Source organism: Oncorhynchus clarkii, chromosome 5 (genome assembly GCF_045791955.1).
Source record: "Oncorhynchus clarkii lewisi isolate Uvic-CL-2024 chromosome 5, UVic_Ocla_1.0, whole genome shotgun sequence".
Lineage (NCBI taxonomy): Eukaryota > Metazoa > Chordata > Actinopteri > Salmoniformes > Salmonidae > Oncorhynchus > Oncorhynchus clarkii.
In genome coordinates, this window is record NC_092151.1 from 1,895,813 (window position 1) to 1,918,883 (window position 23,071).

Genomic DNA, 23,071 nt, shown 5'->3' on the forward strand with positions numbered 1-23,071 from the left:
ATAGATTTAGCCGGTGGTAATTTGTGGATTAGACACCAGCTGGAATGAGCTTTTAACCAAATCAGCATTCAGGAAGACCCACCCATTGTAGAAAGGCCAACAAAGACTGTTGAGGTTTGGAATAAAATGCCCACACAATTGATACTCTGCTATGGATTATTTATTTTGTTCACAAATCAAGAAAAATATATGCAGCATTTCTAAATAAATATGTATTTTTCAAAGAAATACACTATACAAATATCTATTCAAACAGTTCAACTGTTTAGTTCCATGCTGAGAGAATGGCAGCTTCTGTATTCTGCCATGAAGGAAAACAATACCACACCAAGTCACAAGTCAATGAGATGTTTTTTTTTTCCTACAACAAACATTATGAATACCAAAAACATTCCTGAAAAACGGCAGCCAGAAAAAAAACAAAAAAAAAGTGACAAAATATTTTACAGCGATTTAAAAAAAAAAAAAAAAACTTTAGTCAAACAGAATAGATAGAAGTATTTGTACAAATCCCACAGAATGACATCAATATTTCCATTAAATACTGCATATTAGATTTACTTTGTGATGTAAAACATGAGAGAGAATGGCTATGTAAGTCAGTCTTGACAGACAGTTCAGTTCGGACCAAAGTTCCCAGGTTTCCCAGAAATCCCAGGAGGATTCACAGATTTCCTGCTTATTATTTTACAACCCTAGGTCAGACCTACAGTAATAACATCTTCAGGATTAGGTAGGCTACAGCACATACTCCCTTATACAAAAATGTACAAAACATCAGCCTCTAACTAGTTACACCAGAATACTGTCCTTTTTTTACAGTAGTATGACAGTACAAAACATTGTGCCTAGAAGATGTGTTGAGGAGACGCAAAGGTGACCCGGTGCTGACCCCCCTCGGTCCCCGCTAGTCATGTGACCTCAGTCATCGATGCCGAATGGTTCTGAAAGACAGAAGGGGGAATGTTGGTTTATACTGTGGTTGATGTCCAGCAAACATAAAGCAAGCGAGTGAGGTACGCATATCCCAAACTTGACAAGACCAGCAAAACTAAGATTCTGGAAGACAGAGGGATTTTTGTTAAGAATTTTATAAGCAACTAAGAAAACTAAATTGAGGCAAAATGTTTTGGCATATACTGAAAATAAACAAAAAATTGAGGCATATACCGAAGCATAGGTAACTGCCAACATAAAGTGTCTTAATAGGGCGTTGGACCTCCACCAGCCAGAACAGCTTCAATGCACCTTGGCATAGATTCTACAAGTGTCTGGAAGGGATGAGACATCCATTCTTCCATGAAATATTCAATATTTTGGTGTTTTACTGATGGTGGCGTGAAACGCCGTCTCAGGCACCACTTCAGAAACTCCCATAAGTGTCCAATTGGGTTGAGATCTGGTCACTGACGACCATGGCATATGTTTTACATTGTTTTCATGTTCATCAACGCATTCAGTGACGACTCGTACCTGTGGACGGGGACATCCTATGGGGGCATAGCCATGGTAGCCAAAATAATGGCCCATCATTTTTATACATGACCCTAAGCATGATGGGATTGTATTTGCTTAATTAACTCCACACCTGTGTGAAAGCACCTGCTTTCAATATACTTTCTAGCCCTCATTTACTCAAGTGTTTCCATTATTTTAGGCAGTTAGATGTACAGGGTAAAGTAGATGGATGTGTATTCATGTACACCCTAAACCTGAGAAAATATATCCTGACAAAGAAATGAAAGACCCACACATTAAAAAGTACAGCAGCTGAATAGCAAAGCAGGTGATGGCCCCGGTACAGTATCCGATGGCCTCGGTACAGTATCTGAATAGCAAAGCAGGCGATGGCCCCGGTACAGTATCCGATGGCCCCGGTACAGTATCCGATGGCCCCGGTACAGTATCCGATGGCCCCGGTACAGTATCTGAATAGCAAAGCAGGCGATGGCCCCGGTACAGTATCCGATGGCCCCGGTACAGTATCCGATGGCCCCGGTACAGTATCCGATGGCCCCGGTACAGTATCCGATGGCCCCGGTACAGTATCCGATGGCCCCGGTACAGTATCCGATGGCCCCGGTACAGTATCCGATGGCCCCGGTACAGTATCTGAATAGCAAAGCAGGCGATGGCTGGCCTCGGTACAGTATCCGATGGCCTCGGTACAGTATCCGATGGCCTCGGTACAGTATCCGATGGCCTCGGTACAGTATCCGATGGCCTCGGTACAGTATCTGAATAGCAAAGCAGGCGATGGCCCCGGTACAGTATCCGATGGCCCCGGTACAGTATCCGATGGCCCCGGTACAGTATCCGATGGCCCCGGTACAGTATCCGATGGCCCCGGTACAGTATCCGATGGCCCCGGTACAGTATCTGAATAGCAAAGCAGGCGATGGCCTCGGTACAGTATCTGAATAGCAAAGCAGGCGATGGCCTCGGTACAGTATCCGATGGCCTCGGTACAGTATCTGAATAGCAAAGTATCCGATGGCCTCGGTACAGTATCCGATGGCCTCGGTACAGTATCCGATGGCCTCGGTACAGTATCCGATGGCCTCGGTACAGTATCTGAATAGCAAAGCAGGCGATGGCCTCGGTACAGTATCCGATGGCCTCGGTACAGTATCTGAATAGCAAAGCAGATGGCCTCGGTACAGTATCTGAATAGTAAAGCAGATGGCCTCGGTACAGTATCTGAATAGTAAAGCAGATGGCCTCGGTACAGTATCCGATGGCCTCGGTACAGTATCCGATGGCCTCGGTACAGTATCTGAATAGTAAAGCAGATGGCCTCGGTACAGTATCTGATGGCCTCGGTACAGTATCTGAATAGTAAAGCAGATGGCCTCGGTACAGTATCTGATGGCCTCGGTACAGTATCTGAATAGTAAAGCAGATGGCCTCGGTACAGTATCTGATGGCCTCGGTACAGTATCTGAATAGTAAAGCAGATGGCCTCGGTACAGTATCTGAATAGTAAAGCAGATGGCCTCGGTACAGTGTCTGGTGGCCTCGGTACAGTGTCTGGTGGCCTCGGTACAGTGTCTGGTGGCCTCGGTACAGTGTCTGGTGGCCTCGGTACAGTGTCTGGTGGCCTCGGTACAGTGTCTGGTGGCCTCGGTACAGTGTCTGGTGGCCTCGGTACAGTGTCTGGTGGCCTCGGTACAGTGTCTGGTGGCCTCGGTACAGTGTCTGAATAGTAAAGCAGGTGATGGCCTCGGTAGTAATATTGAACAGTGGTGTTAAGTGGTTACCTGTGCAGTAGTATTGAACAGTAGTGTTAAGTGGTTACCTGTGCACTAGTATTGAACAGTGGTGTTAAGTGGTTACCTGTGCAGTAGTATTGAACAGTGGTGTTAAGTGGTTACCTGTGCAGTAGTATTGAACAGTGGTGTTAAGTGGTTACCTGTGCAGTAGTATTGAACAGCAGTGTTAAGTGGTTACCTGTGCAGTAGTATTGAACAGTAGTGTTAAGTTACCTGTGCGTTGAGTGTCTGCAGGGGGCTCTGGATGCGGGGGAAGGTCATTAGAGGGAGACCACGGTAATCTTCACTCTTCTGTTTGGCAGGAGGGGAGTGGGTTCCTTTAAAGTTGTTCACCACACAGATACCCTGAAGGAGACACGTCACTGAAACATTCCCTGACATGAAAACGTCACAGAGCAAAAGGCTGAACAGTATTAGGGTTCCCAGGGTTACAGGATCCCATCTCCATGACTACAGCAAGGAAGAATATCCACGAGAAGAGCCACTGGCCAATCAATACATTTGATCCATTTAGAAAATTCACCCATGTCAATGTGTCAACTCAAATATTTTGGCACTGAGCAAATTTCTGGTCTGCTGAGCGCACACTTCAACAATGTGAAAATTTTGTGTAACTTCCAGTGTGCTTTTACAGTTTACCTTGAGGTTGAACCAGCTTTAAGTTACAGTTTTAACAGTGTCCAAGTAGGCTACTGTGGCTATTTGATCATAATGTAGATCTACCAGAGAGGCCTACCATCAAAAACAATGGAGAAAATGCATCCCGTAACATTTTACCATGGAAATATCTGTTCTATCATTCAGCCTACAGTAGCAGCCAATGTGTGGTGTTCAATGTAGGTCTACATTCCATGAGATTTAAAACAAAAAACATGCAGGGCTTCACATTAACAAGTTTATCCACTTGTCCTTCAGACAAGGAGGTGACTGAACATGTTGTGTTGTTAAATGAAAATGCATTATTATTCCCATTCCATTATTGCAGAGAATCAGACAAATTATGCTACCCTCTGCCTATTGGCTACTTAGCTTATTCAAGACTGTCTCAAATACAACACTGCCCCTTTAAGAGAAAAAAACAAGCTATTTACCTGACTGGCTTTTCAAAGATGTCTAGAAATGTACACATTTTGTGCTCTTGGAGGAAGTAATCACTCCCTTAACGTTGACAAGAAATGATCTATAACTGGACTAATAACTCACTAACTAGCAAATAATATGAACAAAATGTGCCCACGTGGCAACATGCAGCTCTCACTTCGATCTCAAAACAAGTGCATCTACTCACGACTGCTCATGCTGTAAACACAGTCCAGTTCAAAGTGAATGGAACAGATCCATATATGGCAATGGTCTGTTTGCATATAGGCTTCCTGCAGCTCTGATTGGTTAAGGTGCACCAGTCTGAGTAGAGTGAGTCCTGCATGTCAATGCAGAAAAAATAATCTCTTGCAGTTAGTTTTGCATACTAAATCTGGCATATTTCATTTTGGTATGTTACATTGAAAGTGGCTACTATTGCTTTGATCACAATTCCCACAGTAAAGGGAAACACTGATAATGTTAATTAACTAAGGGGGAAAACTGTAGAAAGTTAAGTTCAATCTCTGTTTCTCTATATCTATCTCTATTTCTTCTGCGTGGCACGCAGCTTAGAGGGAATATTGCCAGTGAGAACCATTTAGATGCCGAGGAAGATTTTGACCAATAGGAATACAAGACATCCTCATCAGGAAGATCAGCTCCCATTATGTGCTAAAAGAGATCAACACAAGCAGATAAAACGACCGTTAGTCCTCACCAGGAAGAGAGCGATACAGCTACCAAGGATGAACCCAGCGATGACATCAGAACAGTGGTTCCGGTACTCCGAGACCCGGTTGAGCCCGGCGAGGAAGGCTGTACAGAGGGTGCCCAGGCACAGCACCGGTTTGGCCAGGCGACTACTCTTAGTCTTTATGGTGCTAGTGATGTACATCTGGAACAGGGACAGACAGGGAGAGGCAGGGAGAGACATGATGAGAAGTAGTAACTGTCTCTATGGTGTCTGCCCAAGCTAAAAATGTCTCCATCATCATAATAAAGTTGGGCCAGTTCCAGCAGTACTCACAGTGACGCAGACAGCAGAGTAACAATGACTACATGCAATACTACTATGCTGCCGACTGTAATACTCATTCTGATTATCATAACCCTCACAGTGACGCAGACAGCCGAGTAACAATGACTACATTCTACTGTAATACTCATTCTGATTATCATAACCCTCACAGTGACGCAGACAGCCGAGTAACAATGACTACATTCTACTGTAATACTCATTCTGATTATCATAACCCTCACAGTGACGCAGACAGCAGAGTAACAATGACTACATTCTACTGTAATACTCATTCTGATTATCATAACCCTCACAGTGACGCAGACAGCAGAGTAACAATGACTACATTCTACTGTAATACTCATTCTGATTATCATAACCCTCACAGTGACGCAGACAGCAGAGTAACAATGACTACATGCAATACTACTATGCTGCCGACTGTAATACTCATTCTGATTATCATAACCCTCACAGTGACGCAGACAGCCGAGTAACAATGACTACATTCTACTGTAATACTCATTCTGATTATCATAACCCTCACAGTGACGTAGACAGCCGAGTAACAATGACTACATTCTACTGTAATACTCATTCTGATTATCATAACCCTCACAGTGACGTAGACAGCCGAGTAACAATGACTACATTCTACTGTAATACTCATTCTGATTATCATAACCCTCACAGTGACGTAGACAGCCGAGTAACAATGACTACATTCTACTGTAATACTCATTCTGATTATCATAACCCTCACAGTGACGTAGACAGCAGAGTAGACGCTGAGCGACGCGTCTTTGGAAGGGAAGGAGCGTCGAGCCTTCTCCACGACGACCGGGCTGCCGGTACAGATGTTACCGTTGGAGATGAACTGGTGGTTGAAGCGACACTCGGTGCCGGTGTAGTTGGGCTTACACACAGACAGGAAGTACGGCGCCAGGTTGCCCGTCACCACCTGCCCCGCATTTACAAAGATGTCTGTCGCAAACAGACCAAACGCAAACACACCTGGAGAGAGAGAGAGAGACGAACAGAGAGAGAAAAGATAGAGACACATGAAACTAAATGCTTCATTTCCAATGTTCATGAAATATGACTTATTATCTGCTCTTTATATTGTGATACTCTGAGCATGGTGGTGCCCCTCTGTCTGGGGGGGTCCTGTGTTCTGGAGGGAGAGACGGAGAACAATGGGCTGGGCTGTGTCCCAAATGGAACCATATTCCCTACACAGTGCACTACTTTTGACCAGGGCCCTGTGTGTGCTGGTCAAAGTAGTGAACTATGTAAGGAATACAGTGCCATTTTGGGATGCATTTTAACACAGACGTAATGTAACTTGGTGTCATTCAGCACTGTAACAGACGTAGTGTAACACGGTGTCATTGAGCACTAACAGGTGTAGTGTACATTAGTGTGACACTACAGGTGTCATTGAGCACCCTGACACGGTGTCCTTGAGCACCCTGACACGGTGTCATTGAGCACCCTGACACGGTGTCATTGAGCACCCTGACACGGTGTCATTGAGCACCCTGACACGGTGTCATTGAGCACCCTAATAGACGTTCTACTAGAGAGAAGGGTCGTCAGTAGAAACCGTGAAGACATCTTGGACAGTTCCAAACTGCTCTCATAACTACAGCTTCAATCACACTAACTGAACGGGCCCCATGTTAATCTGCAGCAGATGTTTGTATGAAAGCCTAATGGTTAAGAGAAGGTGGGCCAGTAACAAAGGTTGCTGGTTCAAATCCCTGAGCTGACTAGGTGAAAAATCTATCAATGTGCACTTAAACCTAATTGCGGCAGTAAGTCGCTATGAAAAAGAATATCAGCTAAATGACATTTGTTTTATAAAAATAAAAAAAATACTATAAAATAGTTTGCTAAGAGTTGGCTGCTCAACATGTAACTACGTTCAACATCTAATATACAAGTAACACCACTGACATGACCAGTAGGTCACCAATAACTAACCAATAAACCTGATGACTCTCCTGGTAAGGGCGTTCAGGTAGCAGCACTTCCCCGTCACCATGGTCTTCTCCTGGGTTAGTAGCACCGCCCGTGTGGACTTCATGATGTACATGGATACCTCCCCGATGAAGATCTGATGACAGACAGATGCATGGTAATGTTAAACACATTGAGCCTAACCTCCACCCTGATGGACTTCATGATGTACAGTGGTTCTTCCTTTAAAAGTTTGGAGCTTATGCCGCGACGGTTTGTGGTAGATGGTGGCAGATTGTGGTAAATTGCGGCATTCTGGCAACAATGGCTGCCACTTAAATAAAGTGCCATAGAATTCTGCAGCACCCCGCACCCCGCATCGAAAAGGTTTCCAAGTTGCAGTACGCAGCAACTTTTAAAAAAGGAAGAACCACTGTACTTGGAAACCTTTCCGATGAAGATCTGAAGACAGACAGAGTGTACAAAATATTAAGAACACCTGCTCCATGGCATAGACAGATCAGGTGAAAACTATGATCCCTTATTGATGTCACTTGTTAAAGCCACTTCAAATCGATGTGTAGATGAAGGAGAGGAGGTTAAAGGAGCCTTGATCTAACAGAGAGGGTGAACAAAGACAAAATAGTGTGCCTTTGAACGGGGTTTGGTAGTAGGTGCCAGGAGCAACAGTTTGTGTCAAGGCTGCAATGCTGCTGGGGTTTTTCATGCTCAATAAAGTTTCCTGTGTGTATCAAGAATGGTCCACCAACCAAAGGACATCCAGCCAACTTGACAACTATGGGAAGCATCAGAGTCAACATGGGCCAGCATCCCTGTGGAACGCTTGCAACACCTTGTAGAGTCCATGTCCCGACAAATTAGCATTAACACCCAGCCCTAACCCTTGTGTCACCTAAAACCCTCAAACTTTTACAGATGCACAATCGAGAACATCCTGTCGTGCTGTATCACCACCTGGTACGGCAACTGCACTGCCCTCAACCACAGGGCTCTCCAGAGGGTATTGAGGTCTGCCCAACGCATCACCAGGGCAAAACAAGATGCCCTCCAGGACACCAACAGCACCTGATGTTACAAGAAGGCCAAAAATATCATCAAGGACAACAACCACCCGAGTCACTGCCTGTTTACCCCGCTATCATCCAGAAGGCGCGGTCAGTACAGGTGCATGAAAGCTGGGACCGAGAGACTGAAAAACAGCTTCCATCAAGGCCATCAGACCGTTAAACAGCCATCGCTATCGGAGAGGCTGCTGCCAACACACAGATTGAAATCACTGGCCACTTTTTAAAAAATTACTTAAAAGGTATCACTACTCACTTTAAATATCTTTAAATAACGCCACTAAGTCACTCTGGATAGGCGCGTCTGATAAATGACTAAAATGTACCACTACTCTGGAGGTGTTAGTTGGTCTTGTGTGGTTCAGTTGGTAGACCATCAGGATATGTTTGATTCCCACGGAGGTCACCCACATGAACATGACTTTTATTTATTTATTTATTTATTTCACCTTTAAATAACCAGGTAGGCTAGTTGAGAACAAGTTCTCATTTACAATGACGGCCTACCAGGGAACAGTGGGTTAACTACCTTGTTCAGGGGCAGAACAACAGATTCTTACCTTGTCAGCTCGGGGATTCGATCCAGCAACCTTTCAGTTAACTGCTAGGCTACCTGCTGCCCAAGATAGCCTTACCATTACACCCACACTCAATAAATAATAATATATACTATTTAGCATACACTTTTATCCTAAGCGACTTAGTAATTCCAGTGTTTTACTTGCTATATTGTATTTACTTCGCCACGATGGCCTTTGTTTTGCCTTTACCTCCCTCATCTCACCTCATATTGTATATAGACATATTTTCCTACTGTATTATTGACTGTACGTTTGTTTTACTCCATGTGTAACTCTGTGTTGTTGTATGTGTCGAACTGCTTTGCTTTATCTTGGCTAGGTCGCAGTTGTAAATGAGAACTTGTTCTCAACTTGCCTACCTGGTTAAATAAAGGTGCAGTCTGTGTTGGCACCAGAGACGGGCATGTAGAGCTGCTATGGCTGCTGCCGAACTGTAGGCAGTAGATCTACAGTGTAGCAACAGTGCCATCTAGTGTTCATTCTCTGAACTAATGAAACAGTGTCAGTGCCTCAGTGTCTTCAAGAACCATCTGTTTTTTCCTCCAGTGAATCTAGCAGTCATAATTAAACCTAGAAATCAATATTTCAGTAGAAATAAGGCTAATGGGAGCATTTGATCTGTAAATAATACAGATGCAGGATCTAAATTCGAGCCAGTTTGCTGCAGGAGGAATAATCCTTATTACATTTTTCAGGAGGGGAAATTAAGTCTGAAATAAAAAAAAAAGTGGAAATTATAAACTTCAGAAGCCTTCTTAAAACTCTAGTACAAGAAAATTCTCAACCACAAAAGAGTGATTAAATTAAGAGCCTACATCAGTAGGATATATATCTTCATTAAATATATAATACAAAGATAATGGAGGATAATGTGAGATGATTTACTGAGAAAGCAAGATAGCGAGAGCGAAAAGACAGAAAAACAGTTACTGTACTCAAAATGGCGATGGGAGCCAAGCCGCATATTGTGACAGAGAGAGAGAAAGAGGAGCGAGGGGGCAGAGAGACAGAAGAGAGAGAGAGACAGAGGGCAGAGACAGCAAGACAGAGTCAGTCAGTAACCTAGTACTCACGATGGTGGTGGGAACAGCGGCGACCACGCAGTAGAGGATGAGGGGAGGGATGAAGCTGCTCTCGTCCACCCCGGGGTACGGCTTCATCAGGTCAGCATCGTTGCAGAAGAACCCCTGGACGTGGATGCCGAACGTGTCGGTCAGCTCAAAGTAGTAGGCCAGCAGGACGGTCCCTGCCATTATCACCAGCTGGGGAGACAACATCAGGGAGATATCAGGCTGGAACCCTAATCTAACCTAAATACAACCTGACCTAACTCAAAGTAGTAGGCCAGCAAGACGGTCCCTGCCATTATCACCAGCTAGAGAGACCAGCTCAGGGAGAACCCAAATGTAAAGTAGCAGGCTGTGTGTCTAACCACAACCAAAAGCAAACGTAAAGTAGCAGGCTGTGTGTCTAACCACAACCAAAGGTAAAGTAGCAGGCTGTGTGTCTAACCAAACCCAAACGTAAAGTAGCAGGCTGTGTGTCTAACCAAACCCAAACGTAAAGTAGCAGGCTGTGTGTCTAACCAAACCCAAAGTAGCAGGCTGTGTGTCTAACCACAACCAAACCCAAAGTAGCAGGCTGTGTGTCTAACCACAACCAAAGGTAAAGTAGCAGGCTGTGTGTCTAACCACAACCAAAGGTAAAGTAGCAGGCTGTGTGTCTAACCACAACCAAAGGTAAAGTAGCAGGCTGTGTGTCTAACCACAACCAAAGGTAAAGTAGCAGGCTGTGTGTCTAACCAAACCCAAACGTAAAGTAGCAGGCTGTGTGTCTAACCAAACCCAAACGTAAAGTAGCAGGCTGTGTGTCTAACCAAACGTAAAGTAGCAGGCTGTGTGTCTAACCAAACCCAAAGTAGCAGGCTGTGTGTCTAACCAAACCCAAAGTAGCAGGCTGTGTGTCTAACCACAACCAAACCCAAAGTAGCAGGCTGTGTGTCTAACCACAACCAAACGTAAAGTAGCAGGCTGTGTGTCTAACCACAACCAAACGTAAAGTAGCAGGCTGTGTGTCTAACCACAACCAAAGGTAAAGTAGCAGGCTGTGTGTCTAACCACAACCAAAGGTAAAGTAGCAGGCTGTGTGTCTAACCACAACAAAACGTAAAGTAGCAGGCTGTGTGTCTAACCACAACAAAACGTAAAGTAGCAGGCTGTGTGTCTAACCAAACCCAAATGTAAAGTAGCAGGCTGTGTGTCTAACCACAACCAAAGGTAAAGTAGCAGGCTGTGTGTCTAACCACAACAAAACGTAAAGTAGCAGGCTGTGTGTCTAACCAAACCCAAATGTAAAGTAGAAGGCTGTGTGTCTCACCACAACAAAAGGTAAAGTAGCAGGCTGTGTGTCTAACCACAACTAAACCTAAACGTAAAGTAGCAGGCTGTGTGTCTAACCACAACAAAACGTAAAGTAGCAGGCTGTGTGTCTAACCACAACCAAACCCAAACATAAAGTAGCAGGCTGTGTGTCTAACCACAACCAAAGGTAAAGTAGCAGGCTGTGTGTCTAACCAAACCCAAACGTAAAGTAGCAGGCTGTGTGTCTAACCAAACCCAAACGTAAAGTAGCAGGCTGTGTGTCTAACCAAACCCAAAGGTAAAGTAGCAGGCTGTGTGTCTAACCACAACCAAAAGCAAACGTAAAGTAGCAGGCTGTGTGTCTAACCACAACCAAACGTAAAGTAGCAGGCTGTGTGTCTAACCACAACCAAAGGTAAAGTAGCAGGCTGTGTGTCTAACCAAACCCAAAAGTAAAGTAGCAGGCTGTGTGTCTAACCAAACCCAAACGTAAAGTAGCAGGCTGTGTGTCTAACCAAACCCAAAGTAGCAGGCTGTGTGTCTAACCACAACCAAACCCAGAGTAGCAGGCTGTGTGTCTAACCACAACCAAATGTAAAGTAGCAGGCTGTGTGTCTAACCACAACCAAAGGTAAAGTAGCAGGCTGTGTGTCTAACCACAACCAAAGGTAAAGTAGCAGGCTGTGTGTCTAACCACAACCAAAGGTAAAGTAGCAGGCTGTGTGTCTAACCAAACCCAAACGTAAAGTAGCAGGCTGTGTGTCTAACCAAACCCAAACGTAAAGTAGCAGGCTGTGTGTCTAACCAAACCCAAAGTAGCAGGCTGTGTGTCTAACCACAACCAAACCCAAAGTAGCAGGCTGTGTGTCTAACCACAACCAAACGTAAAGTAGCAGGCTGTGTGTCTAACCACAACCAAAGGTAAAGTAGCAGGCTGTGTGTCTAACCACAACCAAAGGTAAAGTAGCAGGCTGTGTGTCTAACCACAACAAAACGTAAAGTAGCAGGCTGTGTGTCTAACCACAACAAAACGTAAAGTAGCAGGCTGTGTGTCTAACCAAACCCAAATGTAAAGTAGCAGGCTGTGTGTCTAACCACAACCAAAGGTAAAGTAGCAGGCTGTGTGTCTAACCACAACAAAACGTAAAGTAGCAGGCTGTGTGTCTAACCACAACAAAACCCAAAGTAGCAGGCTGTGTGTCTAACCACAACCAAACCCAAAGTAGCAGGCTGTGTGTCTAACCACAACAAAAGGTAAAGTAGCAGAATGTGTGTCTAACCACAACTAAACCTAAACGTAAAGTAGCAGGCTGTGTGTCTAACCACAACAAAACGTAAAGTAGCAGGCTGTGTGTCTAACCACAACCAAACCCAAACATAAAGTAGCAGGCTGTGTGTCTAACCACAACCAAACGTAAAGCAGCAGGCTGTGTGTCTAACCACAACCAAACCCAAACGTAAAGTAGCAGGCTGTGTGTCTAACCACAACCAAACCCAAACGTAAAGTAGAAGGCTGTGTGTCTAACCACAACAAAAGGTAAAGTAGCAGGCTGTGTGTCTAACCACAACCAAACCCAAACATAAAGTAGCAGGCTGTGTGTCTAACCACAACCAAAGGTAAAGTAGCAGGCTGTGTGTCTAATCATTTTCATTGCAACTTAAGGCGTACTGTTCGCTAGCTAACGTTACGTGTATGATCTGTGTAGTAATATTATTAGAATCAGAAATCTATTTGCCTTGCTCGTTATAGCCTAACGTTAGCTAGCTAACATTGAACCTAGTTGGTTACCGTTAGCTACCTACAGATTCATACTACAGATATGACAATATTTGTAGTACGAGTTTGGATAATGCCAGGTCATTGTTTAGCTAGCTAGCTACATGTCTAAACAAAAGACTCCACTTCGCCAGATGGTTACATCACCCATCAAGTTGGCCAGGTGTGTCTGAAGGTGATTACAGACATTTATTCTATTTCATGGACATGAAACACATGTTCACCTGGGTGAAAATGGCATTCAAACATCGGAAAGATTATTGGTGAACTAAATTGATGTGAGGGCAATATTAGCATTACACCGAAGTCTGTTTTTAACAAACTCCTCTTTGGTCTCTATGAGAGTTCCACATGGCAGACAGTCTTACCTCTAGGATCACTGTACTACCTGTTATTAGGTAACACCAGAGAGACAGACAGTCTTACCTCTATGACCTGTTATTAGGTAACACCAGAGACAGACAGTCTTACCTCTATGATCTGTTATTAGGTAACACCAGAGACAGACAGTCTTACCTCTATGACCTGTTATTAGGTAACACCAGAGACAGACAGACACTTACCTCTATGACCTGTTATTAGGTAACACCAGAGACAGACAGACAGTCTTACCTCTATGACCTGTTATTAGGTAACACCAGAGACAGACAGACACTTACCTCTATGACCTGTTATTAGGTAACACCAGAGACAGACAGTCTTACCTCTATGACCTGTTATTAGGTAACACCAGAGACAGACAGTCTTACCTCTATGACCTGTTATTAGGTAACACCAGAGACAGACAGTCTTACCTCTATGACCTGTTATTAGGTAACACCAGAGACAGACAGTCTTACCTCTACGAAGATGAAACATGGGATGATGGAGTAACTGCGCTGTGTGTTGTCAGAAGCCATGTTGTCTCAGCAAGGAATGGATCAGTCTGGATCTCAATCTACAGGAGATGAAGGACTGTTAATATCATGAAATATTGGGAGTCCATTGTGATTCCATTCCTAAATTCCTGGAGATGGGAATTGACTCCAAGAGGAGTCCATTTCAAACCATGAACTGATTCCAGAAAAATACAGAACAATGTCAGGACAGAGGGTGACTGGACAACATACAGTGAAACTACAATACAGGGTTGAACATTCAAAAAACACTGCATAAAGTACATGTGTTATATACAAACAGGGTTGGCAAATAGACTAGTCTTTGAGCACTGACAAGAGATTGGGTAAAGAGCAGTAGGGGGGGGGAAGAGGAGAGCGTGGGTAAAGAGAAGGGGAGGGGGGAAGAGTGGGTAAAGAGAAGGGGAGGGGGGAAGAGTGGGTAAAGAGAAGGGGAGGGGGGAAGAGTGGGTAAAGAGAAGGGGAAGGGGGAAGAGTGGGTAAAGAGAAGGGGAGGGGGGAAGAGTGGGTAAAGAGAAGGGGAAGGGGGAAGAGTGGGTAAAGAGAAGGGGAGGGGGGAAGAGTGGGTAAAGAGAAGGGGAAGGGGGAAGAGTGGGTAAAGAGAAGGGGAAGGGGGAAGAGTGGGTAAAGAGAAGGGGAGGGGGGAAGAGTGGGTAAAGAGAAGGGGGGAAGAGTGGGTAAAAAGAAGGGGAGAAGAGTGGGTAAAGAGAAGGGGAGAAGAGTGGGTAAAGAGAAGGGGAGAAGAGTGGGTAAAGAGAAGGGGAGGGGGGAAGAGTGGGTAAAGAGAAGGGGAGGGGGGAAGAGTGGGTAAAGAGAAAGGGAGGGGGGAAGAGTGGGTAAAGAGAAGGGGAGGGGGGAAGAGTGGGTAAAGAGAAGGGGAGGGGGGAAGAGTGGGTAAAGAGAAGGGGAGGGGGGAAGAGTGGGTAAAGAGAAGGGGAGGGGGGAAGAGTGGGTAAAGAGAAGGGGAGGGGGGAAGAGTGGGTAAAGAGAAGGGGAGGGGGGAAGAGTGGGTAAAGAGAAGGGGAGGGGGGAAGAGTGGGTGAAAGGGAGGGGGGGAAGAGTGGGTGAAGGGGAGGGGGGGAAGAGTGGGTGAAGGGGAGGGGGGGAAGAGTGGGTGAAGGGGAGGGGAGGGGGGAAGAGTGGGTAAAGAGAAGGGGAGGGGGGCAAAGTGGGAAAAGAGAAGGGGAGAGGGAGAGTGGGTAAAGAGAAGGGGAGGGGGGCAGAGTGGGTAAAGAGCAGGGGAGGGGGGAAGATTGGGTAAAGAGTGGGTAAAGAGCGGGTAAGGAGCAGGAGGGGAGAGAGTGGGTAAAGAGCAGTGGGGGGAAAGAGTGGGTAAAGAACAGGGGGAAGAGTGGGTAAAGAGAAGGGGAGGGGGGAAGAGTGGGTAAAGAGAAGGGGAGGGGGGAAGAGTGGGTAAAGAGCAGTGGGGGGAAGAGTGGGTAAAGAGCAGTGGGGGGGAAGAGTGGGTAAGGAGCAGTGGGGGGAAGAGTGGGTAAAGAGCAGGGGGGGTAAAGAGTGGGTAAAGAGCAGGGGGGAAGAGTGGGTAAAGAGCAGGGGGGAAGAGTGGGTAAAGAGCAGGGGGGGAAGAGTGGGTAAAGAGCAGGGGGGGAAGAGTGGGTAAAGAGCAGGAGGGAAGAGTGGGTAAAGAGCAGGGGGGAAGAGTGGGTAAAGAGCAGGGGGGAAGAGGAGAGAGTGGGCAAAGAGCAGGGGGGAGAGTGGGCAAAGAGCAGGGGGGAGAGTGGGCAAAGAGCAGGGGGGAGAGTGGGCAAAGAGCAGGGGGGAGAGTGGGCAAAGAGCAGGGGGGAGAGTGGGCAAAGAGCAGGGGGGAGAGTGGGCAAAGAGCAGGGGGGAGAGTGGGCAAAGAGCAGGGGGGAGAGTGGGCAAAGAGCAGGGGGGAGAGTGGGCAAAGAGCAGGGGGGAGAGTGGGCAAAGAGCAGGGGGGAGAGTGGGCAAAGAGCAGGGGGGAGAGTGGGCAAAGAGCAGGGGGGAGAGTGGGCAAAGAGCAGGGGGGAGAGTGGGCAAAGAGCAGGGGGGAGAGTGGGCAAAGAGCAGGGGGGAGAGTGGGCAAAGAGCAGGGGGGAGAGTGGGCAAAGAGCAGGGGGGAGAGTGGGCAAAGAGCAGGGGGGAGAGTGGGCAAAGAGCAGGGGGGAGAGTGGGCAAAGAGCAGGGGGGAGAGTGGGCAAAGAGCAGGGGGGAGAGTGGGCAAAGAGCAGGGGGGAGAGTGGGCAAAGAGCAGGGGGGAGAGTGGGCAAAGAGCAGGGGGGGAGAGTGGGCAAAGAGCAGGGGGGGAGAGTGGGCAAAGAGCAGGGGGGGAGAGTGGGCAAAGAGCAGGGGGGGAAGAGTGGGCAAAGAGCAGGGGGGAAGAGTGGGCAAAGAGCAGTGGGAAGAGTGGGCAAAGAGCAGGGGGGAAGAGTGGGCAAAGAGCAGGGGGGAAGAGTGGGCAAAGAGCAGGGGGGGAAGAGTGGGCAAAGAGCAGGGGGGGAAGAGTGGGTAAAGAGAAGGGGAGGGGGGAAGAGTGGGTAAAGAGCAGAGGTGGAAAGAGTGGGTAAAGAGCAGTGGGGGAAGGGAAAGAGTGGGTAAAGAGCAGTGGGGGAAGGGAAAGAGTGGGTAAAGAGCAGTGGGGGAAGGGAAAGAGTGGGTAAAGAGCAGTGGGGGAAGGGAAAGAGTGGGGGAAGAGTGGGTAAAGAGAAGGGGAGGGGGGAAGAGTGGGTAAAGAGAAGGGGAGGGGGGAAGAGTGGGTAAAGAGCAGTGGGGGGAAGAGTGGGTAAAGAGCAGTGGGGGGAAGAGTGGGTAAAGAGCAGTGGGGGGAAGAGTGGGTAAAGAGCAGTGGGGGGAAGAGTGGGTAAAGAGCAGTGGGGGGAAGAGTGGGTAAAGAACAGGGGGAAAGAGTGGGTAAAGAGAAGGGGAGGGGGGAAGAGTGGGTAAAGAGAAGGGGAGGGGGGAAGAGTGGGTAAAGAGCAGTGGGGGGAAGAGTGGGTAAAGAGCAGTGGGGGGAAGAGTGGGTAAAGAGCAGTGGGGGGGAAGAGTGGGTAAGGAGCAGTGGGGGGGAAGAGTGGGTAAAGAGCAGGGGGAAGAGTGGGTAAAGAGCAGGAGGGAAGAGTGGGTAAAGAGCAGGGAGGAAGAGTGGGTAAAGAGCAGGGGGGAAGAGGAGAGAGTGGGCAAAGAGCAGGGGGGAGAGTGGGCAAAGAGCAGGGGGGAGAGTGGGCAAAGAGCAGGGGGGAGAGTGGGCAAAGAGCAGGGGGGAGAGTGGGCAAAGAGCAGGGGGGAGAGTGGGCAAAGAGCAGGGGGGAGAGTGGGCAAAGAGCAGGGGGGAGAGTGGGCAAAGAGCAGGGGGGAGAGTGGGCAAAGAGCAGGGGGGAGAGTGGGCAAAGAGCAGGGGGGAGAGTGGGCAAAGAGCAGGGGGGAGAGTGGGCAAAGAGCAGGGGGGGAGAGTGGGCAAAGAGCAGGGGGGGAAGAGTGGGCAAAGAGCAGGGGGGGAAGAGTGGGCAAAGAGCAGGGGGGGAAGAGTGGGTAAAGAGAAGGGGAGGGGGGAAGAGTGGGTAAAGAGCAGAGGTGGAAAGAGTGGGTAAAGAGCAGTGGGGGAAGGGAAAGAGTGGGTAAAGAGCAGTGGGGGAAGGGAAAGAGTGGGTAAAGAGCAGTGGGGGAAGGGAAAGAGTGGGTAAAGAGCAGTGGGGGAAGGGAAAGAGTGGGTAAAGAGCAGTGGGGGAAGGGAAAGAGTGGGTAAAGAGCAGGGGGGGGAGAGTGGGCAAAGAGGAGGGGGGGGAGTGGGCAAAGAGCAGGGGGGGCGAGTGGGCAAAGAGCAGGGGGGAGAGTGGGCAAAGAGCAGGGGGGGAGAGTGGGCAAAGAGCAGGGGGGGAGAGTGGGCAAAGAGCAGGGGGGAGAGTGGGCAAAGAGCAGGGGGGAGAGTGGGCAAAGAGCAGGGGGGGAGAGTGGGCAAAGAGCAGGGGGGGAGAGTGGGCAAAGAGCAGGGGGGAGAGTGGGCAAAGAGCAGGGGGGAGAGTGGGCAAAGAGCAGGGGGGGAGAGTGGGCAAAGAGCAGGGGGGGAGAGTGGGCAAAGAGCAGGGGGGGAGAGTGGGCAAAGAGCAGGGGGGGAGAGTGGGCAAAGAGCAGGGGGGGAGAGTGGGCAAAGAGCAGGGGGGGGGGGAGAGTGGGCAAAGAGCAGGGGGGGAGAGTGGGCAAAGAGCAGGGGGGGAAGAGTGGGCAAAGAGCAGGGGGGGAAGAGTGGGCAAAGAGCAGGGGGGGAAGAGTGGGCAAAGAGCAGGGGGGGAAGAGTGGGCAAAGAGCAGGGGGGAAGAGTGGGCAAAGAGCAGGGGGGGAAGAGTGGGCAAAGAGCAGGGGGGGAAGAGTGGGCAAAGAGCAGAGGGGGGAGAGTGGGCAAAGAGCAGGGGGGGGGGGGAGTGGGCAAAGAGCAGGGGGGGGGGGGAGTGGGCAAAGAGCAGGGGGGGGAGAGTGGGCAAAGAGCAGTGTGGTGTGGAGCCGTGGTGTGAGGATGCTGTGGCGCTGGGGTGTGGGAGGATGCTGTGGCGCTGGGGTGTGGGAGGATGCTGTGGCGCTGGGGTGTGGGAGGATGCTGTGGAGCTGGGGTGTGGGAGGATGCTGTGGAGCTGGGGTGTGGGAGGATGCTGTGGAGCTGGGGTGTGGGGCCGTGGTGGGAGGATGCTGTGGCGCTGGGGTGTGGGGCCGTGGTGGGAGGATGCTGTGGCGCTGGGGTGTGGGTGGCATCATGTGCCATCAGGTTGGAGTTCACAGGGAGATCAGAGTAGGATAATGTCACCATGTCATCTTATTCTGACTGATCCTAAATCAGCCCCTTCTACTGGTGAGAGGTTTTATGAAACACGACCAAACTGATCCTAAATCAGCTATCAAGACACTTGATACATCCGGCCCCAGACCACAACCAAAGGCGACTGGAATGACACACAGACAAGAAAATTGTCTGTATCACCAACCATGCTCGTGATCCTACTAATGACGAACAAATGATGTCCATGAATGATTAGGCTTCTCTCTCCTCCGTAAATAATTGGAAACATAAAACACGAGGACGGCGAGGTAATTACACAACAATCACGGTCTAAATGAGTTCCAGAGAGACAGGTGTTAGTCTGAGTTCACGGATCCTCCCTGGTAAAAGACCATTTAAATAATTAAATGACCCTCGGAGGACCATGATAGTACTCTGGTCCTCCCTCCGCAACGTGTGGCTTCATTCTCAGGACTGACCATTGCAACAAAGTAACGCTTTAGTTAAACACTGGCTATATTTAAATCGGCTGAAATAAAAAATGAACACTCCGGCAATATCGGAACCAATTCCACATTGCGCTCAGCAACAGCACACGAACCCATCGACCCGTAGACGCTGTGAGAAGCAAGACAATAGCTGAATAGGCGAATATCAACAACAATTTGTCTATTTCTCACCGAGTGGCCGGGGCTGCCACCGAGTGCATCACGGAGAACTTACCGTGCGATGAACGTATATTCCAATGGACGTGCACATCCATCAAAGGGAATGGAAGAAAATAATGCCCAGACGCGTGCATGCTACTCCATATTGTTAATCAGCGCTACAGTGTCTGCTAGTAGCTTTGAGATGGGTGATGAGAACACCATCAAGTACCCCTCGCAACGGCACACAGAACTGGGAGGAGTCAAACTTCTATTCTTTAAATTTGGCGGATCGCAACCAACTGAAAGGTGCGTACACCGCCATCTACTGTAGTGGAGAGTGAGGCCGGACAGGGCCTCCATATTTATCTATAGCTCTCATCTTGCCCTATTTCTACCTATTGTTCTAGAGTATGAATTCATTACACTTTGTGACACAAAAAGGACGGGAAAAGGGAAGAAACACTGCCCTTCCAACTAACCCTACACCCATTAAAACCTCCCCACTGTACCAACTAACCCATTAAAACCTCACCATTATACCAACTAACCCTACACCCATTAAAACCTCACCATTCTACCAACTAACCCTACACCCATTAAAACCTCCCCACTATACCAACTAACCCTACACCCATTAAAACCTCCCCACTATACCAACTAACCCATTAAAACTCCCCACTATACAACTAACCCTACACCCATTAAGACCTCCCACTATACCAACTAACTCTACACCCATTAAAACCTCCCCACTATACCAACTAACCTTGCACCCATTAAAACCTCACTACCAACTAACCCTACACCCATTAAAACCTCCCCACTATACAACTAACCCTACACCCATTAAGACCTCCCACTATACCAACTAACTCTACACCCATTAAAACCTCCCCACTATACCAACTAACCCTGCACCCATTAAAACCTCACTACCAACTAACCCTACACCCATTAAAACCTCCCCACTATACCAACTAACCCTACACCCATTAAAACCTCACTACCAACTAACCCTATACCCATTAAAACCTCCCACTATAGCAACTAACCCGACACCCATTAAAACCTCCACACTATACCAACTAACCCTACACCCCATTAAAACCTCACCACAATTCCACTTCTTGGCCCCCATCTGATCCCACACCCGGCCAGCAGCCTGGGAGGTCGGGACACTGTCGTTCAACACACCTTGTAACTCCTCTGCAGTAAAATCTTGTCCACCCAAGTATGTAAGTAAGTTCTGCAGCTGCCACCACGTCCATTCTCTGGGATTTATGTTCAATTTCTGCGGTAGAGTTGATAAGCATGGCTATGAACGCTAAGAAACCAACCTCACGTTATTCCTATCACTCTCTATTGGCCCACTCAAAGGTAGCCTCTTAGGACCTATCACCCTGGACTCATCTTCCTCTACTACTCTCTTACTGCCTCATAATACAACACCTTCTGTTATACTCTGACCCTGGCAACCTCTCTCTCTCGCACCGGACACTTCTGATCACCAGCAACATGGGCATTCCCACAATTGACACACTGCTGCAACATGACCATAAATTTGGCATCTAAAACACCTTAGTGGGTTCGGCACAAAAGCGCTCACGGGATAAATGATGTATCCTAACATGATTTTGACAGGTGAAAACTCAAAAGAACATGCAGTGTCTTCTCAGATTCACCACGCTCGTCACCGTGTCTGTGTCACACCAAACGACGAGGAATCTTCAATTTTAGTTGTTCCACCTCAACACTTAACGCCACCCCAGTAATCCCTCCTTTCAAAGGCAACCTTGCACCGGAGAGCAATGCAAGTCAGAGGTCTTATCCCAAGGCACGTGATGCGAAGCGCCCGCTCCCTCTGGGAGAAAGAAACACAGAACATCTTCACAAGACCACTTTTAGCTACCTTCACCAATTTAACAGTACCCAATTTATTTTCTACCCAGCCTGATACCACATATGTGCCTGCTAACAGGCAGGGATCCACTTTCTCAAAAAATCTCACTCATCCTTTGCGTGACCTTCAGGGTGAGGCTCGGAGTCAGAGGTCTTCACCACACCTGCAACTACAGGTAACTCATCCTCTGTCACGCCCTGATCTGTTTCACCTGTCCTTGTGATTGTCTCCACCCCCTCCAGGTGTCGCTTATTTTCCCCAGTGTATTTTTCCCTATGTTCACTGTCTCTTTGTGCCAGTTCGTCTTGTATGTTTCCAAGTCAACCAGTGTTTCTCCTGTTCTCCTGCTTTTTGCATTCCCCCTTTTCTAGTCCTCCCGGTTTTGACCCTTGCCTGTTTCTGGACTTTGTACCCGCCTGCCTGACCTTTCTGTCTGACTTGACAATGAGCCTGCCTGCCACTCTGTACCTCCTGGACTCTGATCTGGTTTTGACCTTTTGCCTGTCCTCGACCATTCTCTTGCCTAATCCTTTTGGATTAATAAACATTGTAAGACTCCAACCATCTGCCTCATGTGTCTGCATCTGGGTCTTGCCTTGTGTCATGATAGCCATGGCCATGACAGACCCAGCAGACTTGGACCAGCTCCTCCACGCTGTCTCCCTGCAGGGAGCCACCATTGGGAGACCTCAGGAGTTGTTACTCGGCCTTTTGGGAGGGCTCAGGTCCTTGACGGAACGCCACAACCATGGGTTAAAGATTATTATGGAGCAAATCAGGGAGTTAGCTCAGAGGCTGCCTGCCACCTCTGGAAAAACCCCAATCACCCAGTATTTTTTCCCCTCTCTGTGGTAAGTTTGTACAGCCTATTCCAGCTCCCCGAGAACCCCGCTTACCACCTCTGGATTGATATTTGGGGAATCCTGGTGCCTGCCGGGGTTTTATTTCTCAGTGCTAGCTTTTTTTGAGATACAGCCATCTTTCCTTCCTTCAGACCGATCGAAGATAGCGTTTACCATTACACTAATGCCGGGAAGGGCGTTCTCCTGGGCTACGGTAGTTCGGGAGCAACAATCTGCCATTTGTGGTCATTTGGAGGAATTTATGGCAGAGGTGAGAAAGGTATTTGAGTCTCAGGTATCTGGGAGAAAGGCGGCCAGTAAACTGCTTGTCAGAACCCCCGTAGTGTGGCAGACTACAATTTTCACACGTTGGCCGCTGAGAGTGCCTGGAATCCGGAGTCTCTCTCCGAAACCTTTAACTGAGGTGGTAAAAGATGATCTAGCTGCTCGGGAATTGCCAGTGGACCTCGACTCACTTATCATCCTAACCGTCAAAATCAATGGACGCCTAAGGAAACGTAGGAGTGAGAGGAGGTCTGGTCTCGGGCACACTCGTGCACCCACTATGGCTCATTCACCTTCGAGGGAACCCGGAAGTTTCCGAAGGCAGCTTTTCGAAGAGGGTTCAAAGCCACCCGAGCGCTCTCATGAATCTACGTCAGGTGAGTTGGATACTAATGAGCCTATGCAGTTGGGAAGAGCTAGGTTGTCCGTTGGGGAACGCTCACGGAGGATGAACAGTAACTGTTGTCTGTACTGTGGAGGGGCAGGACATTTTATAGCTCCCCTGCCCTATTAGGAAACCCTTGTCTCTAGTCAGTACCAGCACTATGGTGAGTCAGACTGGGAGTTCCCTAATTCCCATCACCCGCACACCCTTTTTGCGCTTGTGATGTGG

The 23,071-nt window shown here is 48.1% G+C and overlaps 1 protein-coding gene across 1 annotated transcript; it reads right to left on the reverse strand.

Annotated features, from left to right (window-relative positions):
• Positions 1-142: 142 nt before the first annotated feature.
• LOC139409816 (phospholipid phosphatase-related protein type 1-like) lies at positions 143-19,693 on the reverse strand. The gene is made up of 8 exons (XM_071155198.1): positions 19,505-19,693; positions 13,978-14,075; positions 10,075-10,263; positions 7,360-7,492; positions 6,137-6,387; positions 5,074-5,250; positions 3,486-3,617; positions 143-944 (listed from the first exon to the last, which is right to left on the reverse strand). The coding sequence occupies exons 2-8, from the start codon at positions 14,035-14,037 to the stop codon at positions 912-914; spliced, it is 975 nt and encodes a 324-aa protein (XP_071011299.1). The 5' UTR covers positions 14,038-14,075; positions 19,505-19,693; the 3' UTR covers positions 143-911.
• Positions 19,694-23,071: the final 3,378 nt, after the last annotated feature.